General features: G+C 44.7%; 1 protein-coding gene across 1 annotated transcript in view; it reads right to left on the bottom strand.

Annotated features, from left to right (window-relative positions):
* Positions 1-24,847, bottom strand: part of ZDHHC14 (zinc finger, DHHC-type containing 14) — a 251,495-nt gene that overhangs the window by 50,296 nt on the left and 176,352 nt on the right. Inside the window, exon 3 of the mRNA XM_012646807.1 lies at positions 11,134-11,292. Coding sequence (XP_012502261.1) covers positions 11,134-11,292 — 159 coding nt within the window. The remainder of the gene's footprint in view (positions 1-11,133; positions 11,293-24,847) is intronic.

Raw genomic sequence — 24,847 nt, 5'->3', positions numbered from 1 at the left:
CTAACTTTGTGTGCCATGAACCCTTCAATAGTCTGGTGAGGCCCATGGACTCCTTTCCTGAATGGTTTTAAATACAGAAAACACAAAAGAAAGCAGTAGTAAAGAAATATAGGTGCTCACTTTGGCAGCATTAAAATTAGAACAATATGGAGAAGATTAGCAGGGCCCCTGTGCAAGGATGACACGAAAATTCGTGAAGCCTTCCATATTTTAGGGGAAAAAAAAGAAATACTGTTTTCAAAATAATTTTGACATTATGATACAGTAAAATACATGCTCATTTATTAATACGGTAACTAATAAGATCTATGTATGGTTTATCAACTACTGTGATTTCAAAGTAGTAACAAGTATAAATGTTATTCTGAGATCTATGCAATAACTGTAATGTCACATGAAAGTATCTGTAGTTTCTAGTGGTGACAAACACTAGTGTGTAGCCTATACTCATAATTACAGGGAATACTCAATTTCATTTAGAAGTTAGTGGAAATAAAGATCTAATTGTTTCCCCTCCAAATTCATAGACTCCCTGAATTCCACTCATGGTACCCAGGTCAGGTCAGGCCCTCGGAGGAGAGTCGGGCCCGGGAGTAAGGGGCACGTCTGCACCAGGGCCACAGACCCCATCTGTCTGCCCTCGAAGCAACTGTCCGGGCCATCGGGGCAGATCATTTAACATTTCCACTCAAATTGCTGAGTTCCATCACACTTCTGGTACCTTCTAATCCAAGTATGCAGCTCACCTCATTAAACTCTTTCTCTAGATCTTATAGGACTCCCAGGAACCCTGAGGAGGAGAAGGCCCAACCCAAGGTACAGAGAGCCTCTGTGATACGGAAAACTCAGAGGTTCAGGTAGCACGATTTCAGGAGGGTAATACAATCTTCATACATACATACATACATATATATATATATATGAGATAATTTTTTACAATTTAAAGTACTTACACATATATCCTGGGGCAAGAGCTAGCAAGTTGAGCTTATTTATGCCTTTGCAGGGGCCCTACTGGATTGTACCAGACAGTTACCTTCTTCACGCCTCCTGGAGTCTTTACGAGCTTTTAGAGGCTGGGGATATGTGTGATTCATCTTCCCACTGTTCGTGCACGGCCCACTCCCCACACCCAGTGCCCACATACAGAGCCTCAGTTGTGGTGGACACTAATTGCTGGATGAACAACAGGCTGGGGTAGAAGTTGCTACCTTTTCCCACAAGTTAAGATCTTACTTGTCCACACGCTGCCTGCCCACTCTCGGGCCCAGCTGAGCGTCCCTCTCTAAGTCTGCAGTCTCTGAACCTCCACACAGGGCCTGGAGGCTGCCTCTGGTTCTAGCCTTGCTGACTGATAGCGGGCAAGTCTCCACCCTTCCTGGACCTTTGTCCCGCACCAAACGGTGGTGACGCTTTCCACCCTGACGACTGCTTGGGCTGGCTGTGAGAAGCAAAGGAGGTAACGGAGAGAACGACCTCCAAGAGTAAAAAGCCACACTTAATATAAGATAGCACCATAAAAATGAAAGAGCTATTTTAGTACAAATTGTTTCTAGGTGTTCATTTCACTTCTTTAATCAAAAACGATAATAATTACATTTCCATAGGTATATTACTGGATTGTTAAATAAACATTTTTCTTTCTTTTCCAAAAATAATCTTCCCATTTCAGTTAGTCCTTTATTTAAAATACTTTTCAACCTTTTTAAAAATAAAAACTTAACCTATTCCAAAAAACCAAATTATTTTCACAGATTTATTTTAAATGTACAAACGTGTATTAAGTTTTCAAAACTGAAGCACACTGGTTATTATTCACTATCAAAGTTTCCAGCCTTTACAGCTCAGTTCTGCCCAACTCCTACAAATAGTGGGTGGAATTCTGTGAAACATTTACTGCCGACACCCTACAGAGAGCAGCTGGATCGGCCGATGTAGCCACAAATATCTTGGAAGAAGAGCTGGTGAGGTATGTTCCATCCTTTGCCTTCCTAACTCCCAAATCCATTTCTGGAGGCCAATTTTGATTCCAGGCTACTGAAGTCAACAACTGATCACTGGGCATCTACTGTCAGGCACTGCATGAGTTAAAAAGGTGAATCAGACACACAACTGATTCTTAGACAGTGACTGATCTTGGATCTTCCAATCTCTTTTCATGTGACAGACCATTATTTCAGTAAACACAGCTGTCCCTCAGTGTTCGTGGGGGACTGGTGCCAGGACCTCCCCTGGATACCAAAACCCAAGGATGCTCAAGTCCCTGCTATAAAGTGGTGTAGCATTTGCACACAACCTATGCACATCCTCCCATACACTTTAAATCATCTCTAGATTATTTATAATATCTAATACAATGTAAATGCCATGTCGTTATTAGGGAATAATGATGAGAAAAAAGTCTGTACACATTCAGTACAGATGCAATATTTTTTAAAAAATATTTTCGATCCACGGTTGGTGGAATCCATGGATGCAGAACCCATGGACAGGAGGACTGACTATATTCACGTTGCTCCCTTTTTGGGTGGAGAACCCTTCCCTGCCCCGTGACATTCAGCATGGTCACAGGCCTTGATTGGGAAGTGGAGTCTTCGCAGACCTGCCCTAAGCAGAGGTCATGACAGGCACTGCATGTTTTGGCTCCCACCACATGGTCCGGTGACCCACCAGAGGTAGCTGTTCTCCCTTCAGCCTGGGTCCCAGATTGACACTTGAAGAGAAGCCCTGATCCTGAACCCAGGCTGGAGCCAAGCCCTACCAAATCCCACGATAACATACTTTGCACTTAATACTATCTAATAATGCATGTTTCCCTGCATTATTGCTTGCTTATTTTTATTTATTTATTTTTTTTGAGACAAGGTTTTGTTCTGTCACCCGGGCTAGAGTGCAAATCATATCTCACTGCAACCTTAAACATCTGTGCTCAAGCCACCCTCTTTCCTCAGCCTCCTGGGTAGCTGGGACTACAGATGTACACTACCATACCCTGTTAATTTTTCTATTTTTTGTAGAGGCAGGGGTCTCACTATGTTGCCCAGGCTGGTCTCAAACTCCTGACCTCACACCACCCTCCTACCTCGACCTGGCAAAGTTTTGGAATTACAGGCGTGAGCCACCACTCCCAGCCAGCTTGCTGATTCTTTTAATTAAACTCAGTTATTTTATCTTGTCCCCTGACTCATACTGCATTGAATTCATAAATAAATGTGTGGCAAGTATGTATCTTAATTTCTGTTATGATTCCTAACCGATATATGGTAAACTATTTTACTGTAATTATTTGGTGATGAATAAACCTACTATACTTAAAAAAACTAGCTCTAATGTCTGTTGGTACTGTTATTATTGATATTCTTATAATCTACAAAAAAAGGATATTTTTTTCTCTTTTTTGATAGTTATATGAATTTATTTTTATTTTACCACATTAATTAGAAAAGTTAATGTTGAATACTAGTAATGACAGTGGACATCCTAATTTGCTCCTAACTTTAATGTAAATCACTTTGGTGTTTTAATATAAAGAATGTTACCTTTTTTTTTTTTGCTTTTTAAAGATAACGTTAAAGGAATATTCTTCTGTATTAGTTTTCTGTTGCAGAGCAATAGTTTTGCATAGAAAATCACCACAACTGTGGGGGCTTCAAACAACACAAATTTATTACTTCACAGTTTCTGTGTGTCGAAGTCCAGTAAGAAGAGACTGAATCCTCTGCCCAGGGTCTCATCAGGGTAAGGCCCAGGCATGGGCCAGGGGTGCAGCTCCAGCCAGAGCCGAGGTCCTCTCCTAAGCTCTGAGCTGGTGGTGGATTCATTTCCTTCTCGTCCTTTCCGCGTGGCTCCCTCCACCTTGCGGCCAGCAAAGGCACGTGGCATCTGTCTCCCGCTTGCGTCTCTCCATCTCTGCTCTTAAACACTCTTATGGCTACACTGGGCCCCTGGATAATCTGGAATAATCTATTTTATAGCTCATTAGTCACCTTTAATGACATCTGCAAAGTCCCTTTTGCCAAGCAAGGTGACATAACCACTGAAGTAACATGGCGGTGGCGGGGGAGGTCTTGCCCAGCATACCCCAATCTTGGTTCACTGAGTTCTGGAGTTAGAAATGCATGCCACATTTTATCGAATCCCTTTTTAATACCTATTATCTTGACCAAATACACCTTTTGTCCTTTGACCTACTGACACAGTAATAGTTTTGATAACATTAAAAAAATTACACTCCTGGAATATACCTTTCTCTGTCACAGTACCTAATTCCTTTATCATACTGATTAAATTTGCTATGTCTCCATGTTGGCTTTTTACATATATTTATAAATGAGATGTTTTTTTGTTTGGCATGTTATTTCTGTCAGGTTTTGGTGTTAGGGTTATACTATCTTGGTGAAACGAGCTGAAAAACCGTCCAACCTTTTCTAAGCTCTGAAACACTATTCAGAACATAGGAAGTGAAACTGTCGGGTCCGGCCCCTTTCTTAGATAATTCTCCATCAGACTCCTCAGTTTTTCACAGCTGGTAATCTTTTCAAGTTTTCTACTCATTCTTTGGCCAATTTCCTAAAAAACCATGTTTCACTGAGATTTAAATCAATTGGTATACAGTTATACAATATACAAAACATCGTATTTCCCAATAATTACAAAAAATTTCACCTATGTTGGTCTCGTTTGAATCTGCTCTTTCCACTTTCTTGTTATTTCTCTCTTTCTGTCTTCCCAGAGGCTTATCTCTTGGCTGTTTATTTTCCGGAGAATTAGATTTGGCATCATATTGATTGTTCTCTTGTCTAGGTCACTGTTTTCTTCCAGTTTCCCTTAAGTTCATTTTACTCTTTTTCTACCTCCTGGAGATGGATGCCTTGTTCATTTATATGCTTCTAAGTTCAGCTTTGTTTTTTGTACTAGACTTTCAGAAACATTTTATTTCACTGGTTGTCTACCACCCAAGTAAACTTCCTGTTTGGGGAGAATCCCAAAATAGGTGGGAGGCAGGGTCCTGACCTTCCACCCCCATCATGGAAGCTGTAAGTGGGGCAGTCACCTCCCCGCTTGCCAGCTGCTAGGCGTGGAAAGGAAACAGGCCCTGGGCTCTCACCCAGATCTCTGAATCCAGAGCTGTGGTGCTCACAGACAGAGCCGGCGGTTTAAGTTGATGGCAGCAGCAGAGAGAACTCAGTGGGACTTCCGGCAACATCCTCCTGCAGGTGTGACTGGCTGTGCTTGGCCACCCAGCCTCCTCTGGCTCTGCCTGGCTTCTGAGCCTGGTTCTCCAGCCTTCTTGTTGATTCTACCAGCAACCTGACAGTCTTCCAATCAATTCCTTTTCTGATTAGATTAACTATTTTTGGGGTTAGGCTTTATTAAATAGAATTCTGAACTGCATAGTTTTCTTTCGCATTGTTCTTCTTGTTGCCATTTTCTAAGTATTCCACAAGTGCAGTTTTGAAGTTCCTATCATGCAAGAGTTATGAAAAACATCTTTAAAAACATTACAACTGGTTATGTTTGTGCATTTATATCTTTATAATTGATTTCTAGCTTTATTGTGTCATCAGATGACATGGTCAGGACAATAACTGCTTTTAGGAAGTTGGGAATTTTTTTGGCCTCATATGATTCATTTTTGTAAATGTTCCATGAATAGTTGAAAACAGTCAAGCACACTTTGTAGAAACAAAGTTCAACATATATTTATTAGTTATATATTGGAATCCCCTATTTTCTTACTTGTGGTTTGTTGACCTGAGACATCAAAAACAGAAGCATGCTGCCGTTTCTCACTAGCATTGTGTCTATACCCAATTATCCTGGCATTTTCTAACAATTTTTACTGTATATATTTTGGTATGCAAATGTTGATGGCTTTTTAATTATACTCTTTTCCAATATAAAATGACTCTCTTGACCCGTGTAATATGATAAGGATAATGCTTTCTGCTTTGAGTTCTCTTTGGTCTGCTCTTAATAATGACCCCCGGAGACTCTTTGATTTCAACGTACCTCGTTACTCTCACGGTGCCTGACACATAGATGCTCAGTAAACGTCGGCTCCCCTCATCCCCCTCAAACAACATGCTTTCCTATGGGAAATCAATGGCCCCCTTGCCATACCCAAATAGTTAAGAAGAAATTCCAGAGTGACACCCACCCTGGAAGGCAGCTGCAATGCCAAACCTCTGCCACGTCAAACCTCTTGACGTTGAGCACACCTGTGAAGCAGAGGCTGGGTTCTAAGGCACGGCCACAGCAACGCCCGCAGCACACAAGGCACCTGTGGCCTGGGCTCGAAACCCACACGTGAGGGAGCAGTGAGAGCAGCAGGGGCAAGACACTGTGGGCAGAAGGCAGAGTGCGGGGTGCCCAGGTGAGACAAGCACAGCAAGCGAGAAGAGGAGCAATGAGAAAGGGAGTTTATATGGATTTAAATGGGGTGGTAAAGCCCCAGCAAATACATGTGTCTGGACACGCAGTCCCTGCAGAGCATATCTGGAGGTTCTTTGCGCCACCCATACCAGAAATGACAGAGGGGACAGAAGACATCGGAACCAGGGCACGCCCTGTGCGAGGGCGGAGGCCGGCACAGCCTGGGGCTTTATGAGCTATTTCCTTTGTCCTCACAGCTTGTCCAGATGTGGCATCATAGCCACAGAGAGAGTCCCCTTGCCCAGACAGGGGGCTGTGGCTGCCTCCAGAGGCCACTTCTCAGCCTCTGGGCTGAGCTGCCTCCATCTGGGCAAAATTGGACAGACTCTTGTGTAACTGGTTTGCAAATGTTCGAGATGCTTCATCTTAGTATTTACCAAACTTTCTTATTAGTTTGTCCACGGAGTGTGTTTAAATTAATTTCAAGTAAGTCCCTTTTTATTACGAGTTTCAGTTGTATCCTGGTGAGAGCTGCTGTTGGTTGTCCCGACACTGGCCAGGGCCTACCAAAGGATGGACTTCCCCTGTAGGGCCCACCCGGTAGGGGAAAGGTGGTGGGCACGCACGTGAGGCTTTAACACGTACACAGTGAGTTTGAGAGGACCTCACAAGGCCACGTTTTGATTTTCAGCTCTTTGGTTTCTCTTACGTGAATGATCCGAGGGATGTGAGGACGTGAGAGCAGGGGCAGCACCATGGCCCCAGCGGTTGGTTGTTCAAAAATATTTAATAACCTCAAAGATTGCCTGGATGAACAAACAACCCTAAATATTCTGCTCCTACTGTGCAGAAGTGATTTGATGACAACAGCAAGAAAGAACTAGAGAGAAACAGAGAAAGCTTCAGAGAGAGAGATAGAAATTGAGAGAGAAAGAGAGAGAATACTGCTTTCTAGAAAAGGATCAGATCATCTAAATCCTACCAGATTACAGAATAACAGGCTACTCCTATTGCTTTGTGAAGACAAGTCTTGTTTTGATCAGTCACTGGGAGCACCGGCGGCAGCAATCTCGTTACTGATGAGAACGTCAACGGCAAGTGCCCACTGACCCCTTGGTATGTGCCAGGCCTGTGCTGTGTGCTGCGGTGGGCACTATCTCACGTAATCTTTAACAGAAACCTACAAAGTAGCACTAGGATCATCCCATTTTACAGATGTGGGAACAGTTCGGAGTGTTCAGATAACATGCCCAGATTCCAGCATCACTCAACAACAGGACGAGGATTCAGCCCTGGTCTGTGTGTCCTAAGAGCCAGGTCCCCAACCACTAGGCTCTGCTAACCAGCTCTGTATTTGCACCAGTTTGCTCCCCAAGAAAGCTCCTCCCTCAGTCCCCCACTAGAAATGCAAAGCCTCCACGACTTTGCTCTCACTTCAAACTTATTTAACAAAGATAATTACTCTTCCGAACTGCCTGGGAAGCTGCATTTTTCCTCTCTCCTCTCCCAATGCAAAGGGACATTTATATATTGTACCTGGAAAGCACCAACTCAAACCCATTCATTATAAGGAGAGGGAAATTACACATTCCAACCTTGGCTTTCAGGACACCATTGTACTTTTCCCCTTACTGCAAAAAGTAGGATACTTTCAGTAAAAACTTTCGATCTAAAAATAAAACAGTGGCAAACTCTGCAATTACACTTCCCAGGGGGAGACAGCACACAGGCCTTACACTCTGTTTTCCTGAACGCAGAGGGTCCTCTGCATTCGCTCCTCTGCTCGTTGGTCACGCCAAAGGCCCAGCTGTCACATAATTAGCTGGAAAACCGAAGCTATGGAAGTTTGAATAACTGTGTGGTCTTTCCAGGAATGATGTGGGCTGCTTTATTGTAAATCAACCACAGGCTACTTCATCTCACGGGTCCTCCAGAGCCAGCCTGGGCCACCGAGCAACACCGACGCCGCTGCTGGTGTTGTGCTCCTGGCTGCAATCTTCCTCCTCCCGCCCCGACATCACGCTTTCTCACTCCCTCTCCTTCCCCTTTGCTGCTCTGGGTCTCTCGTTTACGAACATCGCCACGCTTGCTTGTGGATGCTGGGTGCCCACTGTGACTTTGCCAGAAAAGTGCAAGCCTGGCTCCTGGCTACTACAGACTGAGGACTCCTGGTTTCATGGCCGGCAGAGTCTGTAAGATAGAATACTATCTTACACAGTCATCCTAAGGCAGAAGTACACTGTCAACTGGGGAAAGGCATATATAATTTTGGTAAGGGGATTTTACAACTAATTCATCAGAGTTCTTTAAGGGACATGTACACCTGTGGGCAATGGAGGGAACACATGCGAGTGATTATATGAACTTTCAGAAAGTGTCTAAATTCCCAATCCAAATGGAATTTTAAAATAAGTCACTAGAGATGGACAAGAAAATTTTTGTAATGATTAAAAATCTAGCCTAAAGACAGGACACAGGATGAATGAATGGAAAAATTGGGCTGTCTAGAGATGCTTAAAAATTTTTTACAAATAAAGAGAAGTACTCAGTAAACTCTTCAGGTTTGTAGATAACACTCCCTATGAGAATGCAAACTAGACCTCCAGGGGAAGGCATGCAAAATAACAAAGGAGTTTATGTGGACAAATGTAGATTACATACTATTCCATCATACAACAGGCTGGGTGGTCAAAATTACAACCCAAGAAAGGGTCCTGAGAATCCCTATATATAGATCATTGCCCTGAAGATATTTAAGCCACCGTGACACTTGGGCTTAGAAGTGTCCCCAGGATGGGTGTGGGATGGCTACTGGGGATGGTGTCACTAGGAAGGGTATCAGAAATCAAACAAAGGCTGCCATGTGTCCTTGTAGATACCCTGGTGTGCCCCCACATGAATGACTAGGTGTAGTTTTGGTCATGACATCTGCAGAGGGCTGTCATAGATCAAGACATTGTCCAGAAAAACGCCAATCAAAAATGTCAAGGGAGCAGCAGTAATAACAGCAATAGCAGAGCACGTGCTCTATGCCAGGCACTACACTAAGCACTTTACATGGGTTAACTTATTAACTTCTCAACCATCCCACGAGGTAGGTACTGTTATCAGCCCCACTACAGAGGTGAGGAAACTGAGGCACAGAGAGTTCAAGCAGCTTGTCTAAGTCACACAGCTGGTATCAGGACCCAGGCCGTCCAGCGTCAGATCCCAAGCTCTTAACCACAGGCTCCTTACTGCGTGGGAGAAACTGAATACATTCCACACTGTTCCACTGGGGAGGCAAAGGCTAAAAGTAATTTATCTAAGTTAATAAAACCAAGACAAGGCCTGATAGGGAAAACATGGACTTTGTACCAAACTGTAGATTATTAAAGTTAGATAAAGTAAATTTAAGACAAATAAAAGGAAGACTGCTTTGCACAGCAGGAAGTACATTATTAAATTTTAGTTTCTCAAGAATGAGACTACAAATTCTTTTTTCTTTGAGACAAAGTTTGGTGTCACCTTGGCTAGAGTGCAGTGATGTCATTATAGCTCACTGAAACCTCAAACTCCTGGCCTCAAGTGATCCTCTTGCCTCAGCCTCCTGAATAGCTGGGACTACAGGCACATGCCACCATGCTCAGCTAATTTTTTTCTATTTTTAGTAGAGACGAGGTCTTGCTCTTGCTCAGGTTGGTCTCGAACTCCCAAGCTCAAGCAATCATCCTGCCTCAGCCTCCCAGAGTGCTAGGATTGCAGGCGTGAGCCACTGCTGGCCGACACTATAAATTCTCAGGGTCAAGCAGAGTGCTGGCATCAATAATGTGTTACTAAGGGAAACAACGTTTGCCTGAGGTGTATTCCTGTCCTTCCAGGCGTGAGGCAACAGGGGGTTTCCATGCCTATTCCCCCAGGAACATCCCTGGTCCCTTCCCTAGAGGCGGGCTACCGAGCTGAAGAAATGTGGGTCTCCCCCCGGCCATAGCGAAGCTTTCATCCTTTCTTCCAACACCCTTCCTGTCACTTGGGTGTTCTGCTCTCCTTGCCGACCTTGTCTCTAAGGAATGTCAGTCTGGGAAAGGAGACGGCCGTGGGTGTGGGTAGCAGCTCTCCGTCTGAAGTGACAGGAAGTGCTTGCCAAATAACTCCAAGGTGTGGGGACCCGTGCCAGCTTATCTTGCACTGAGTCAATGGTAGGGCCACTCTTACAGGTGGGGATCTCTGTGCCCTCAGTTCTTTCTGCCTGTTTGCCTAGTCGGTCCTGGAGAAAGCCAGTGGGCAGAGAGGGGAGGTCTTGGTGGTATCTGGGAAGAGTGAACATCCTAACTCTTGCCCACAGACGAGGGGGTCTCCTGGGCTCTGCCCCTTTACTTTCCGTGGGATTCAAGGCCCCAGCTCTGCATGCCCGCTGAGGAGTTGAGAGAGGAGAACTGCACAAAGTTTGTCCCATGCATGTGCTGCCAGGCCTGGAACAGTCTAGAGACCTGGGGGAGCAATGGTTTTACTTCAAGTGCCTGCTGCTCTGGCGGCACTGGGGAGCAAGGGACCCCTCACTCTGGTGCCTGTGCTGGGGGAGGAGAAGGCCTAGGGTGCTGCCAGGTGTAAAAGAAGAAAGAAATCTGGGGAGCGGGATCTAGGCCCAGGCACATGGGCTGAAATAGTCACCACTGAGTTTTCGGTCGCGAAGGCTCCCGTTAGCACAGTCGGTGCCGAGGACACCTGTGCCCGGCACGCACCTGCACCGCGAGCACCGTGGGCGCGGCGGCTACTCACCTACGCAGTTATCGCAAAGGCTGCAGTGAGAGGCACGAGGGGGCCGGAAAATCTTGCAGGTGAAACAGTATTTCAGTTTCACAGTCTGGCCATTGATGATGACTTCTTTGGTTCTGGGAGGTGGGCGGTACCCCCCGGAACTGGTGCCGTTTGCGATATCTGTGGAGAAAAGAAAGAAAAGAGTACACACCCTTCAGACGACCGCCTCACCTCCGCGGGCTCCTGCGACCAGGTCTCGGAGCAGGGCCTGCTGTCGCACCGCGTCGCGCCCCTCGCCAGGCCCGGAGCACCCCCTGCGCACCTGCACAGCAACCAGGACGTGTGCCTCCCTCACCGGACAGGTGTGTGGCCACGTGACTGCACTCTGGCCAACGGAGTCCGTGCACACCTGGCCCCGCCCAGCCGTGCCCCTCAAAGCCCCGCCCACCCCCTCCCTGTGGGCGCAGGAGAAGCCCCCAGGGCCACCTTCGAAGCCACAGGTGGGGGATCTGAACGACTGTGCAGAGGCGGCCGCAGCTCTTACTCTCCAAGGCCCACAGTTACCTGAGGACCAAATTCCGTTTTAGTTTTATTTGTTACAGCAGCTAGCCTCGCCCTAACTGCCACAGTGCCCTACTTGACTTCCTTCTAGAGGGTGTACTCCAAATCCAGCTCGGGTGTCTCCTCACTTTGCCCATTGGCCTCCCTAAAAATACCAGGTATGGGATGGGAGAATATGGATATTTTAAAATATATTTTTAAAAATCCTGAAATGTATACTAAAAAATCATGTCTACATTTTATCATCTCGACAGCACCTTTTATGATTTTTAAGAACCACTTCTGAAAATGTCAATGAAAATACAAACATGTATAATTTTTAAAGTTTCATTTTATCTTACCGCCTCTGATTTCACATTAGAATCACCTGGGGAGCTTTTAAAACTCCCCTAAGGCATGGACCCTGCCCCAGATCCATTCTGCAGTATGGCCCAGGGTTATTCTAGCGTGGGCAGGGTTGAGAACCCCTGCTCTGCGGGAAGATAAAATTTCAGTTTCATTTTCTGCCTACACCCCCCACGGTGCAATTAGGCTTCCGGAAGGAATGTGGGGCAGCCAGCTGCAGTCAACAGCAGGAGGCCACAGGTGGCTAGGGGGTAGCAGGAATCTCCGTGGGGGCAGCAGCTGAGCCGCTGGCTGAGAAACACAGGCCGAGCAGGCCCTGGTGGCTGGATCGGTCAGGGAAACTTCAGAGCTGGTAACATTAAAGGTAACCGTTCATGTTAATTCATATACACTTAAAACACACACTGTTAGATAGAGACAGTTGCAACGTACTTTTGGTCGATTTCCGAAGTGGTAGGAATTAGTCCCAGCATCCACTCAGGCCCCTCACACCAACCCAACCTAGGCAAGAATTACTTGCATTTGCAGAACCACTGATATCTTGGTCCAGTTCTGCCCTCAGAGATTCTGATTTCATGCTGTGGGGTACGGTATGGCATCACAATTTTGAAAAGCTCCCCAGATGTGGGACTCTGCAGCCAACGTTGAGACCCTTGCTCCGAGGGAGGGCCACCTGCATCTGTATCATCTGAGAGCTTGGCCGAGAAGTGGTTCTCAGCTCGTCCCAACCACTGAATCAGAATCTGCATTTTATTCCAAGTTTGAGAACCCTGCTGTAGGGTGCCCTAAATACTCCCCAAGCCACACATTCATAGGTGCCTCAAACACATGCACTTGTATGACAAAGGGCTAAATTTAGAGAACACAGCTTTGCTCAGGTGAAGGGGCCGCATCACAAACACCCAGCACCTAAGCGTTTTCACGTTGAGCACTTGGTGACTTAGGACGGCTACTGGTATCTGGAGAGCTGCACCCTCCCCCTGCACCCACCAGGGCTGCTCTCACTGACAACCCAGGACTCCCACACCAGGATTCAGGGGCTCCAGCAGGTGTGCCCCGCCCCCAGACTTCTTTAAGAGGCCGTTGGAGGCCTAAAATCTGCCACTAGCCTTTAGTATTTGTGAAAATACCAACCCCAGTGGTAGAGAGAACACTCTGAGCTGCTGCTGGCCATGTACTACGCATGGAAAATTAAAGTCCCACATCGCAGGGTGAGAAGGGTGAGTATGGAGGGCCAGGAGGGCCACGGCCTAGCAGGGAGCAGCCCTTCTACTTTTCGTCTTCCCAAGGCCCAGCCTTCTGCTTAGACTAACAGCTGTGCAGCCAGCCCAAGGATTGTCGGTGGCCTTGCCAAGCAGGACACCCTCTTCTGGCATGTGCCTCTCCTGCCTGGCACCCCAGGGGGCTTCCCTAGGAAACAGTGCTAAATTCAGCAGGCATCTGGAGAGGAGCTGAGCTCCAAAGTCATGACTGTGGGGAAGAGGAAGGCCTCGCGCTGGAATCTGTAATGGGGAGAGAACAAAGGGATGGCGTGGCCGTGTACCTCCCCGAGCATCAGGGTGGAAATCACTGGCTTTGAACACATCAAAGGTAAGGTCATCTCTCCATAGGTGCCACTGAGGCCTAAATTAATAATAATTTGGTGCCTTCACAGCCTTATGCCAGTTGGGAAATCTACTGTATCTATTTAGCTCTTGCAAACATGGATAGAAAAACTAGGCCAGATATGGGCTTAAAAAAATACTAACCCAATCAAACATTTGTATTAATTTAATCAGAAAAGTTTTTAGAGGCTGAATTGTGAAGGCAAATATTTTAAAATGCGGGAATGACAAACTTATCAACACTAGAATTACGTAAAAACTCTACTTGTGAGTAGCAATGATTTGAAAAAGCAAGTATTTGCTAGTACTCCTTAAGATAAACTCTATTGGTCTTGTAGTTCCAAAGTACATTTCTGAAAGATTAAACCTTTGATACAAAGTGAGCTGAAGGCTGCAATTCAAAAGACATAGTAAACTGAAGCTTAAGAATGAAAACAAAACCCACAACTCTCTTTGACTAAATATTTGAAGAGCTCTTTATGTAAAAGAAATGGAATATATTATATAGTTGCGAATAGCTAGAAGGAGGATATTCCCAGCACAAGGAAATGATAAATGTTTGAGATGATGGATGTGCTAACTACCCTGGTCGGATCACAGTAAATGATATGTACTGAGACCTCACTATGTACCCCATGAATATGTACAAGTATTGTTTGTCAGTTTTAAAAAAAAACTTTAAAAACACACAAGAAATGGGAAGATCAGAAGACCTGGATTCAGGGTCTAGCTATACCATTAAGTGATGGAAGGAGGGCAGGGTGTGGTGGCTCACACCTGTAATCCCAGCACTTTGGGAGGCCGAGGCAGGATGATTGCTCGAAGCCAGGAGTTTAAGACCAGCCTGGGGCAACATGGCAAGACCCTGTCCCTACGAATTAAAAAAAAAAAAAGATTAGCCAGGCATGGTGCCACATGCCTGTAGTCCCAGCTACTCAGGAGATGGGAGGATTGAGCCCTGGTGTTGGAGGTTACAGTGAGCTATGACTGGGCCACTGCACTCCAGCCTGGGTGACACAGTGTTTAAGAAAAAAAAAAATTGTCAACTAATATTTCTAAGCGAAATATTGTGCCAGTAGTTACAGAGGGCCCATAGGGGCCTGGAAGGGGTTCTGCTGGGCTGTTTCTTGAGCATGGTGAGTTTCCTACCACCTGTTCTCATCCAATCCGTTTTCCTCACAGCCCTCAGAGTCAGTTTTCTTTCTTTCTTTCTTTCTTTCTTTCTTTCTTTCTTTCTTTCTTTCTTTCTTTCTTCCTTCCTTCCTTCCTTCCTTCCTTTCCTTTCTTTTTTTTCCTTCTTTCTTTCTTTCTTGTTGTCTCACTGTGTTGCTCAGGTTAGCCTTGAACGCCCAGCTTCATGTGATCCTCCTGCCTCAGTCTCCTCACACCTGGAACAACAGGTGTGAGGCTTGGCCACTGTCCGCTTTCTAAATGCAAGTCTGCTGAAGAAACTCGGGACCTCATGAGGCACGTGAAGTTGTCTGAGAACCTGGCTCTCTCGTCTTGCAGTTCCATCCTACATGGAGACTGTGCTCAAAACACAGGGGCCGCCTTGGGCTTCCGTGCGCAGGCAGCGCCGTTTCCCTCTTGCAGGCTTTTGCACACCCTGCTCTCTCTGCTTGGATTCCCTGTCCCTCTGTCTGCGGAGGTAGTCCCACCCTTCGAGGTCCAGTTCAAGCTTCTCTTGTGAAAACACTTTGCAAGCAGAGTTGCTTTCTTCTTCCTTTGGACTCTCATGGTACTTATTTATTTATCCAGACAATAGGTCTCTTCTGCTGGGGGCTTAACTGTGCTAGGAGCTGGGGACACAGCCGGAACCGAACAGACTTTTTCCCATGTTCACAGGCTGGAGGGAAGACCCAGTGCCTATGACCAGCATTTGTTTTCTTGTCTTCCTGCTGCTCCAGGGTAGTGACCAGTCCTGACCCACTTTCCTGTTCCCGGGCTCCAGCAGAGGGTCCAGCACCTGCTAGGTGTTCAAGGACTGGAAGATCCCTGCACCGTCACCTCCAGGTCTGCTGGTGAGTTGGCCACACTGCCCTTCACATCCACGAAGCTGCCCTCCAGGCAGGCCATCCTCTGTGCCCACGGTTCCTCCCTCCCAGTGGACCCTCTCCGGAGGTCCCTCTGTGGCTGTGACTCTTCTTAATATTGTCCATAAGCTGTGCTGACCCAGAGTGGATCTGGGCAAGACAGGCATCTGTCTCACCCAGGGGAGCCCAAAGTTAGTTTCTTCCACAAAGTCAACTCAACAGCTGCCCAGACCCACGCGTTTAGGCACGCCTGCATCAGCGCAGATGTGAATAACGGGCCTTGGAACCGAGGGCTTCAAATACCAACCTTAGCCTAAAAGAAGTTTCTCTTCGACGTGCAGACTGAGGCCGATGGCCGATCATGAAGTCTTTCTCACCCGTGGGGATCACACACCCATGGCCTGTGTGACCTGACACAAAGGCCAAGCAGAAGGTGGTGCTCCCACTCTGATCCTCAGTTATCTGGTGTCTGGTGTGTGTTGGGTTTTTTTTGTTTGTTTGGTTTTGGGCAACAATTGTGCCTCTGCTTCTTAGGGCTGCTTTCTGTGTTTTAAATACAGCTATTAAAGAAGAATAATAAACGTCTGCAATAGTTAATGGTTCAAGAACACTAAAATTTTGGGAAAAATCTAGCAGTTCTGCAAGTTTCTATGAGTCAGTATTTCTCAAGGACATTTTATACACAAGTGTTTTGAAAGAGAAAAACTTGAAATGACCTTCTCCTTCATAAGGTCCCTGCCCTCAGTTGCTGGAAGTTGCTGGCTCTGAGGCACCTGCATCTCATAGGAACCTCGCAGGCAGGCCTGTGGCAGACTCAGGGGAGCTGCGACCAAGGAGGGGAGGCCGTTCCTGCGTGAGCTCAGCTCATCTGCGACGAAGCTGTTTTCCTCAGGGAGAGGTCCTGGGCTTGCCAGTTGTTTGTCAGTTATTTCAAATAAGCCATCTTCCCTTCCTGAAGGGGTAACAGAGCACTTACACCCTGATGAACCCGTTTCTCTCCCATCTTATTTATTTCTGCCCCAAATTCAGGGACCAAATTGTTGAACTATGTGTTACCAAATGAAGGAACTGGACTCTGCTTTTCTAAAATGCAAAGGGAAAAACCCCAATTTACAGAGGATGTAGATTAAGATTCTTTCCTCATCAAAGGATTCAGAGCAGTGGCATTCCCTGGTGCACTTAAGTTTCATAGACCATTAACCAGCTGACAGAGCGCCTGCCAGCCTGGTAGGGACCTCCACTAATAGGAGTGTAGTCGGAATGAAGATAAAGCATCTCTCTGCACCAGGATATAAGTCACAGGGAAAATGTGACTTGCTTTATACTGCAGTCTCCATGGCTATTCTACTGCATTGGCTGGAGTACAGCTGTTGGTTGCTACCAGCACACAGCTGTTGGACCTAACAGATCTTAAATTTTCCTAAGGCTCATTTTATTGGAGGTCTGCAGCATTTAGGACATAACTACCCAACCTGGGAATGGTCGATCTATCATGAAGGAAGATGGTTATTTTAAGAGTCATTTAAACTGATCTCTTGGATTAGAGTGTGTAAACTTCCAAGCCCATAGGCAAACATTAACAATGATTAGATGTTAGACAAGTCAACTCTTATTATTTTACCTGTTAGGGAAAAAAAGTAGAGCAAATTCTGGTCTGTCCATACACAGTGGCTAGGTTTCCACTCAAGCAAAAACACAAATATTTTCTTCCTAATATATTGACGGTGGTAGGTTTGCCTTTAAGAATGCTTATGGACAACATGCATGTGAGGGCTCACGAAGGGGCGAGGGCCCCCAGCCTTCCTCTTCCCACTAAATCTTCCTGTCTCAGTTTGTCTTAGACCGTCTGTCCCCGAGGACTGACGCTGATGCCTGGAAGGAGGCTCATGTGGGCAGTTTTATCCTGAGCCACGTGCAGGCAAAGACAGGAGCATCCTCTGCTCAGTCTCCTGCCTGGCCCAGGAGGAGCAGAGAGCGCCCGAGACGCCAGGAGCACGCGCGGTGGCAGCCCCGCAGCAGCTGGAGGGGTCACTACAAGGAGCGGCAGAAACACGACGCCCAGGGCCCAGTTCGCCCTTTCCTGATCACTCACTCACTCACACGACACCCGTGAGTCTTGGGGGTGCTCTGGTGGGCAAAAGGGGCTGGGTTCCTGCCTCCGGGTTCCTGACTCCTTCACAGTCTAGTGGAGGAGACCTATCAGTTAAAGAATCACACAACTAAATATATTGTTACACATTGTGTAGTTTTTGAAGAAGCAGGGAAGTGGGCTGGTGTGGGAACTCTTCCCAGAAGCAGCAGCATCTGAACCTGGATCTGAGGCTTACCTGGGCAATGTGTGTGTGTTGGGGTATGCAGGCACATGCGTGTGCAAGTGTGCACGCGGGCTGGGAGCGAGGCGTTTCAGGCAGAGGCAGCAGCTTGTGTACTGGCCCTGGGACAGGAGGGAGATGGTATACACAGGATCTGGAGGAGGCCGGTTCTGGGACAGAGCGAGCAGGAGACTCAGGGAGGAGGAAGGCAGGACCAGACCACGCAGATCCTCCTTGCCGTGTTGGGTGTTGGCCTTCATCTTGAGTGCAGAAGGAAGCTGTAACTTGTTAGTTTTATGTGTCCACTTGGCTAAGTTATGTGCCCAGTTGTTCGGTCAACCATCAGTCTAGATGTGGTCTACATCAGCCGTGAAGGTATTTTTTAGATGTGATTAACATTTACATCAGTAGAGACCATGAATAAAGCAGATTACTCTCCGTAATTTGGGTGGGCCTCCTCCAACCTGCTGATGATCTTAAGAGTAGATACTGAGGTTTCCTGAGGTAGAAAGAATTCTCGAGATTGCAATGTGGAAACCCTGCCCTCACTTCCAGCCTGCTGCCCCATGGGATTTGGACTTGAGACTTCGGACTGTCAACTCCTGACTCCAGCCTGCCTGCCCGCCTTGAGGATTTCAGACCTGCCAGCCCCACAATCGTAGGAGCTAGTTCTTAAAATGAACCTGCCTCCGCCTCCCCCCATATATATTCTGTTTCTCTGGAGGGCACTGACTGACATAGAAGCCAAGGAGGGGTCTGTGCCGTGCAGTAACGTGATCAGGCAAGCAGTTGAGTGATATCACGTTGACTGCAGCAGCAGAGACATATTGGGTGGGGAAGCAAGAGTAGATCCAGGAGGGATGTGGAATACCAGCTGGAGACAATGTTGGCTTGAAATGGGGTGGTGGCCATGCGATGGAGAGAAGGACATCTATTCCAGAAACTTTGGCGTGGAAACCACTGACCACTGGGTGCAGTGGACGAGAGCTGGCAGGTGACCAGATGACTGGAGTCTGACTGCAACAGGGAGCCTGGCAGTCCAGGGCTGTTTCTGCGATGCTGCAGCGGGGAGGGGAAGGTGTAAACATACCTGAAAAGCTGATAGCTGTCATAAAATGGTAGCTCAAGAGGAAAAACAAAACAACATGGTATCACTCAACATGATGAACAGAAGAGTATCCCACATATCAACACTAACGCTGAACGTGAACGCTCTTAATGCCCCATGTAAAAGACACAGACTAGCTGAATGGATAAAAACACACCCCAAGTATATGCTGTCTCCAAGAAACCCATCTAACTCACAAGGACTCTCACAGACTCAAGGTAAAGGGACGAAAAAAAAATTCCATGCAAATGGAAACCAAAAGTGAGCAGGTGTAGTCATTCTCATATCAGATAAAATAGACTTTAAATCAACAATGATACAAAAAAAAGACAAAGATGGTTATTATATGATGACAAAGGGAGCAATTCAGCAAGAAGATGTAACAATCCTAAATATATATGCACCTAATGCTGGAGCTCCCCTTTTCATAAAACAAATTCCTCTAGATCTATGCAAAGAAATAAACAGTGGCATCATAATTGCTGGGGACTTCGAAACCCCACTGACGAAACTGGACAGATCACTGAAGCAGAAAATCAATAAAGATACACTGGACTTAAAAGGGACTCTAGAACACATGGATCCAACAAACATTTACAGAAAATTCTACCCCAAAACTACAGAATATACATCAGTACATAGGACATTTTCCAAGATTGATCATATACTAGGCCATAAAGCAAGTCTCAGAAAATTCAGGAAAACTGAAATCATGCCATGTATCTTCTCAGACCACGGTGGAATAAAACTAGAAATCAATTCGAAGAGAAACCATCAAAACTACTTGAATTCATGGAAATTAAACAACCTGCTACTGAACGATTGTTGGGTCAATGATGAAATTAAGATGGAAATCAAAAGATTCTTCAAACTGAACAATTAAGGGGACACAAGTAGAGACAAAGACCCTTGGATAAAACAGAATAGAGAACCCAGAAATAAAACCATATAGCTGTGACCAACTGATCTTCAACAAAGCAGACCAAAACATACACTGGAGAAAAGACACCCTATTCGATAAATGGTGCTAGGAAAACTGGATAGCTACATGCGGAATGAAACAGGACCCTTATCTCTAGCTCACGATGGATTAAAGACTTACATGTAAGGCATGAAACCATAAAAATTATAGAAAAAAACAGGAAAAACTCCTCTAGACATTGGCCTAGGCAAAGAATTTATGACTAAGACCCCAAAGGCAAATACAGCAACAACAAAAATAAATAAATTGAACTTGATTAAATTAAGAAGCTTCTGCATAGCAAAGGAAATAATCAGCAGAGTAAACAGACAACCAACAAAATGGGAGAAAATATCCACAAATTATCCATCTGATAAACGGCTAATATCCAGAATCTACAAAGAACTCAAACAAATCAGCAAGAGAAAAACAAACAATTCCATTAAAAAGTAGGTAAAAGACATGAATGGAAGTTTTTCAAAAGAAGATAGACAAATGGCCAAGAAACGTATGAAAAAATGCTCAATATCACTAATCATCAGGGAAATGCAAATTAAAAGCACAATGATATACTACCTTAGCCCTGTCAGAATGGCCATTATTACAAAGTAAGAAAACAATAGATGCTGATGTGGATGCAGAGAAAAGGGAACATATGTACTTTTGGTGGGACTGCAAATTAGTACAACCTCTATGGAAAACAGTATGGAAATTCCTCAAACAAATAAAAGTAGAACTACCATTTGATCCAGCAATCTCACTACTGGGTATCTACCTAAAGGAAAAGTTAGTTTATAAAAAAAGACACCTGTACTTGAGTGTTTATCCCAGCACAATCCACAATTGCAAAGATATAGAATCAACCTAAGTGTCCATCAATTCATGAGTGGATAAAGAAAACATGGTGTGTGTGTGTGTGTGTGTGTGTGTGTGTGTGTGTGTGTATACACTATAGAGTACTATTCAGCCATAAAAAAGGAAAGAAATAATGTCTTTTGCAGCTACTGGATGGAACCGGAGACCATTATCCTAAGTGAAATATCTCAGGAATGGAAAAACAAACACCTCATGTTCTCACTAATAAATGGGAGCTAAATTATGGGTACACATGGGCACAAAGAGATGTAAAGGACATTAGAAATCAAGAAGTGGGGAGGTGGAAGGAGAGTAAGGGATAAAAATTTACCTATCTGGTACAGTGAACACTATCTGGTGGCGGGCACACTAATAGCCCTGACTTCAATATTATACAATGTATCCATGTAACAAAATCATTTGTGCCCCCTTAATATTCTGAAATTAAAAAACAAAGAAAATTCCCCCAAAAAGAATATAAACACAAATGTTCCTGAAAATAGTTCTACAAATGTAAGTTCCAGAACATGGGAACAAGGAATAGCCATCAGTGAAGAGTGTGATTTTTTTGATGCAGTGGAGAAAGCAAGTCGCACTTTCTCCCCATTTAAACCGTGACAGTCTGGGTCCCTTTAGTTCTGGGCTATTGTAATTCATAGAAAGACCTTGAACTGTCAGAAGCTATGATGTTCACAGCTATCAAAAGCTCTTATTTGAAGACTTACACAGATCCTGCAGGGCAATATTTATATATATAGCAGTAATTAGTGCAATTAAAGACAGAAGAAAAAGAAAAGTGCTTAGTAGCTATGACCTTTTTAGTTTAACTAACTGAGTTAATTCAATACATGCTTACAGCAAAATGAAAATTAGTGACTATATTATTTCTCATCATACTATTTTTTCCACATGAACACCAAAGCCTTGCCTTTGAATGTAAAAGAAAGAAAAGTGGCTTTGTCCTTGCAAAGTTTTAATTTCCCTCAAATTGTGTCAAAGTCTTCTGAGCACACACACAAACCTGCTGTGAAAGTCAGTTCTTCTACTGAAAGCCAAAGCTAGAAATATTTGCATGTAGTTTCACTCCACGGGCACAGTTTCTGCATTGTCAGAAACTACTAAATACCATACAGTGATAGAAATCAACTGGGGTTGTCAGTGTTTGCATTGTTACAGGACAAGCAGGTGAGAACAAAGGTACAAACTGGACCCTGGAAACCACGCTATGGTGGGGTCAGGCTTCATTGTTATCACCAGGAAAACAGGATACGCTTTTATTGCAGTCTGAGTGGCATCAATGTGAGGCATGGGCAAGGAACTGAATGCAAGCACCAGCTTATGTCTCATTCTGCACAGTACTATTGTAAGATTTTATCTTTTAGCATTTAGGAAAGAGAATCAAGGATTCCATCACAGAAGCATGGATGCTATTTATTAATATACTATACTATAAATCATTTAAAAATGCCCATCTACTATGGTCCTGTGTCTTTTTTTTTTTTTTTTTTGCCTCTAATCAACACAGATTTGCTAAAATAAATAAGGATCTTCAACAAGGTGATTAGTATAAATCAATATAGATACAAGCTTTAAAAGTTTTTTATATATCATATTAGCATAACCAGTTGGAAACTATAAAGAGGGTAATATCCCACTTACAACAAAAGAAAACAAGCAAAAAACTCTAGAAATAAACTTAACAAAAAATGGTATGTAGGTCCCACATCAAGAAAACTATAAAACAATATAGAGACTTTAAGGAGGTTTTGAAAACATGGAGGGGCATTCTGTATCCTGGAGTGGAAGATTCAGCATTTTAAATATGTCAATTCTTCCCAAATTACTTTATACATCTATTACAATGCTAATCAAAATCCCAATATGATTGGGAAAATTTTGATGAACTTGAAAAAATCATTCTAAACTTCATCTGGAGGAATAAACAGGTGAGAATGTTCATAAAAGTAAAATAATGAAGGTAAGTAAGTAGCTTGGGAATAAACGAAATACCGAAACCAAGTAGAACATCCTCAATAGACATACATTGTCTAAGATTTAGCATTTGATACGTACAGCCTTTCAAACAGTGGGCGAAGCATAGATTATTCAATAAATGGAATTAGGATAAACAGCTAATCATTTAGGAGGGGAAAACCTAAAGTTAGAGCCATGCCTCAAATATGTATCAAAGATTCATATGTAAAAAATAAAAACATACAAGAACTAGAAAAATAATACATAAAACTTAAAAGATTTTGGGGATGGGAAGCCCTTTATAAACATGTATGGCAAGGCAGTGAAGGAAATCAAAATATTATATTTTATCCCAAAATAGATTCTTTGACATATTTTGAGATGGCTGTTCTGAGAACCAGCAAATGGAAAAGCCGTCTTCTGTGGGCGAGATTGGCATCTGCGGAGCATCGCGCTGACGCAGACAGCCCTTCCCTTGTCTGGGTTTAGGAAAGATTCACTGAGAGTCTGATACCGTCAAAGGTCTGAAGGAAACATTTACCATCGATTCTTCCTGAGGGCTGCTCCTGTGAGATTTTGTCTGTATAACAAGACTCCTTCACTAGCCAAGCCTCCCCTTCTCTCTTCCACAGCCTGTATTGCCACTGTGACCTGTCTGGGGCATGCTCTGAGCCCCCATTCTTTCCGTAACCTCAAGATGGTATATAAGCTTCTGAAAGCCATGGCAGAGGGATTGGGGGTAATCCCACTGTGGTTCTTCCCTGTGTGCACGTGAATAAATTTATCTGCCTTTTCTCTTTAATCTGCCTTTTGTGAGGTCATTTTTCAGCAAAACTTCAGAGCGTGAAGGGAAAGTTCTCCCTGGACGCCGACAGTTTTGGCACTGGGAACAGGATACCAAAGCCACTCTGCTCCTCTGGGAGCCACCCTGAAGGGAACCCAGGACCTGACATGCCAGCAGAAGGGTAAGAATTTCGCACCAGCAGGCTCCTGGCGTCTCTTCCTGTGGAATCCAGTTGAGCAGACAGTAAAAATCACCGTGTGTCCCTTTTTCCTCTGCAAAATCTCGATTAATGGGAGAAAAAGAATTGTGTGACTAGTCTCAGGTATAGCAACTCCGGTGTACTTCTTGGTGTGAGTATTCATATTGTTCAATCTGTTTCCTCCCAGAAATAGTCTTTTCCCTTGTCTTTGTCTTTCTGTGTTGTTCTGTGATAACGAGGGGTACCACAGGACGGAACACGGACCTAAAACACCCATAAGCCCGTTGTTTGAGCCAGGCCCCAGACTGGTCAGTTCTGCGGTTCTGATCAGACTAGCACATAAACTTTGCTGCGGTTCCCCCAAACAAAGACAAGATGAGGCCCCCCTATCATTCTGTTTTATGTCTTTAGAGCTAGACTTGTGACCCAGGGGGAGCACTTGGTCTCCGACATCCCAGGGGCATGATTTTCAGGTCATGTCAGGTGGCCGATCTGGAAAGGCTGAGAACCTGAGACAGATAAGTGTTCTGAACGTGTCAAGTTCTTGGGAGTGGCTGTCTTAATGAGAAGTCCCCTCCATATGGGACTTGTCTCAACTCTTGTTGCCTAGTTGGCCATGGAAATTCCAATCCCAGCAGGGCCCACCTGATGTCACAGATTAACGGGTCTGCAGCTGGTGGACCCCACAAATTTGTGGGTTACTGGAGATATACACACAAACACAATCCTTAACTATGGCAACAAGAATCTTTTTTACTATCTTAGGCTATTCCTGAGAGTAACTTTTTTGGAGGAGCAGATCTTTGGGACTGCTGCTTCTACCACACCTTCTCCAGGAAACACCTATTTCTTCTACACCTAGAAAATCACATCCTGGACTTTGCATAAAGAGACTATCAGATTGAGTTGCTACTAAAACAAGTACACCATTAAAAATTATAATCAGTGGCCAAAAGATAGAATCTTTAAATTAGAAAGACCCTTAAATTTAAAAAAAAT

This window comes from Propithecus coquereli, unplaced genomic scaffold, assembly GCF_000956105.1.
Source record: "Propithecus coquereli isolate 6110/MARCELLA unplaced genomic scaffold, Pcoq_1.0 Scaffold25, whole genome shotgun sequence".
NCBI classification, from domain to species: Eukaryota; Metazoa; Chordata; class Mammalia; order Primates; family Indriidae; genus Propithecus; species Propithecus coquereli.
The sequence above is the reverse complement of the archived record's forward strand: the minus strand, read 5'-3'. Positions and strand labels throughout refer to the sequence as shown.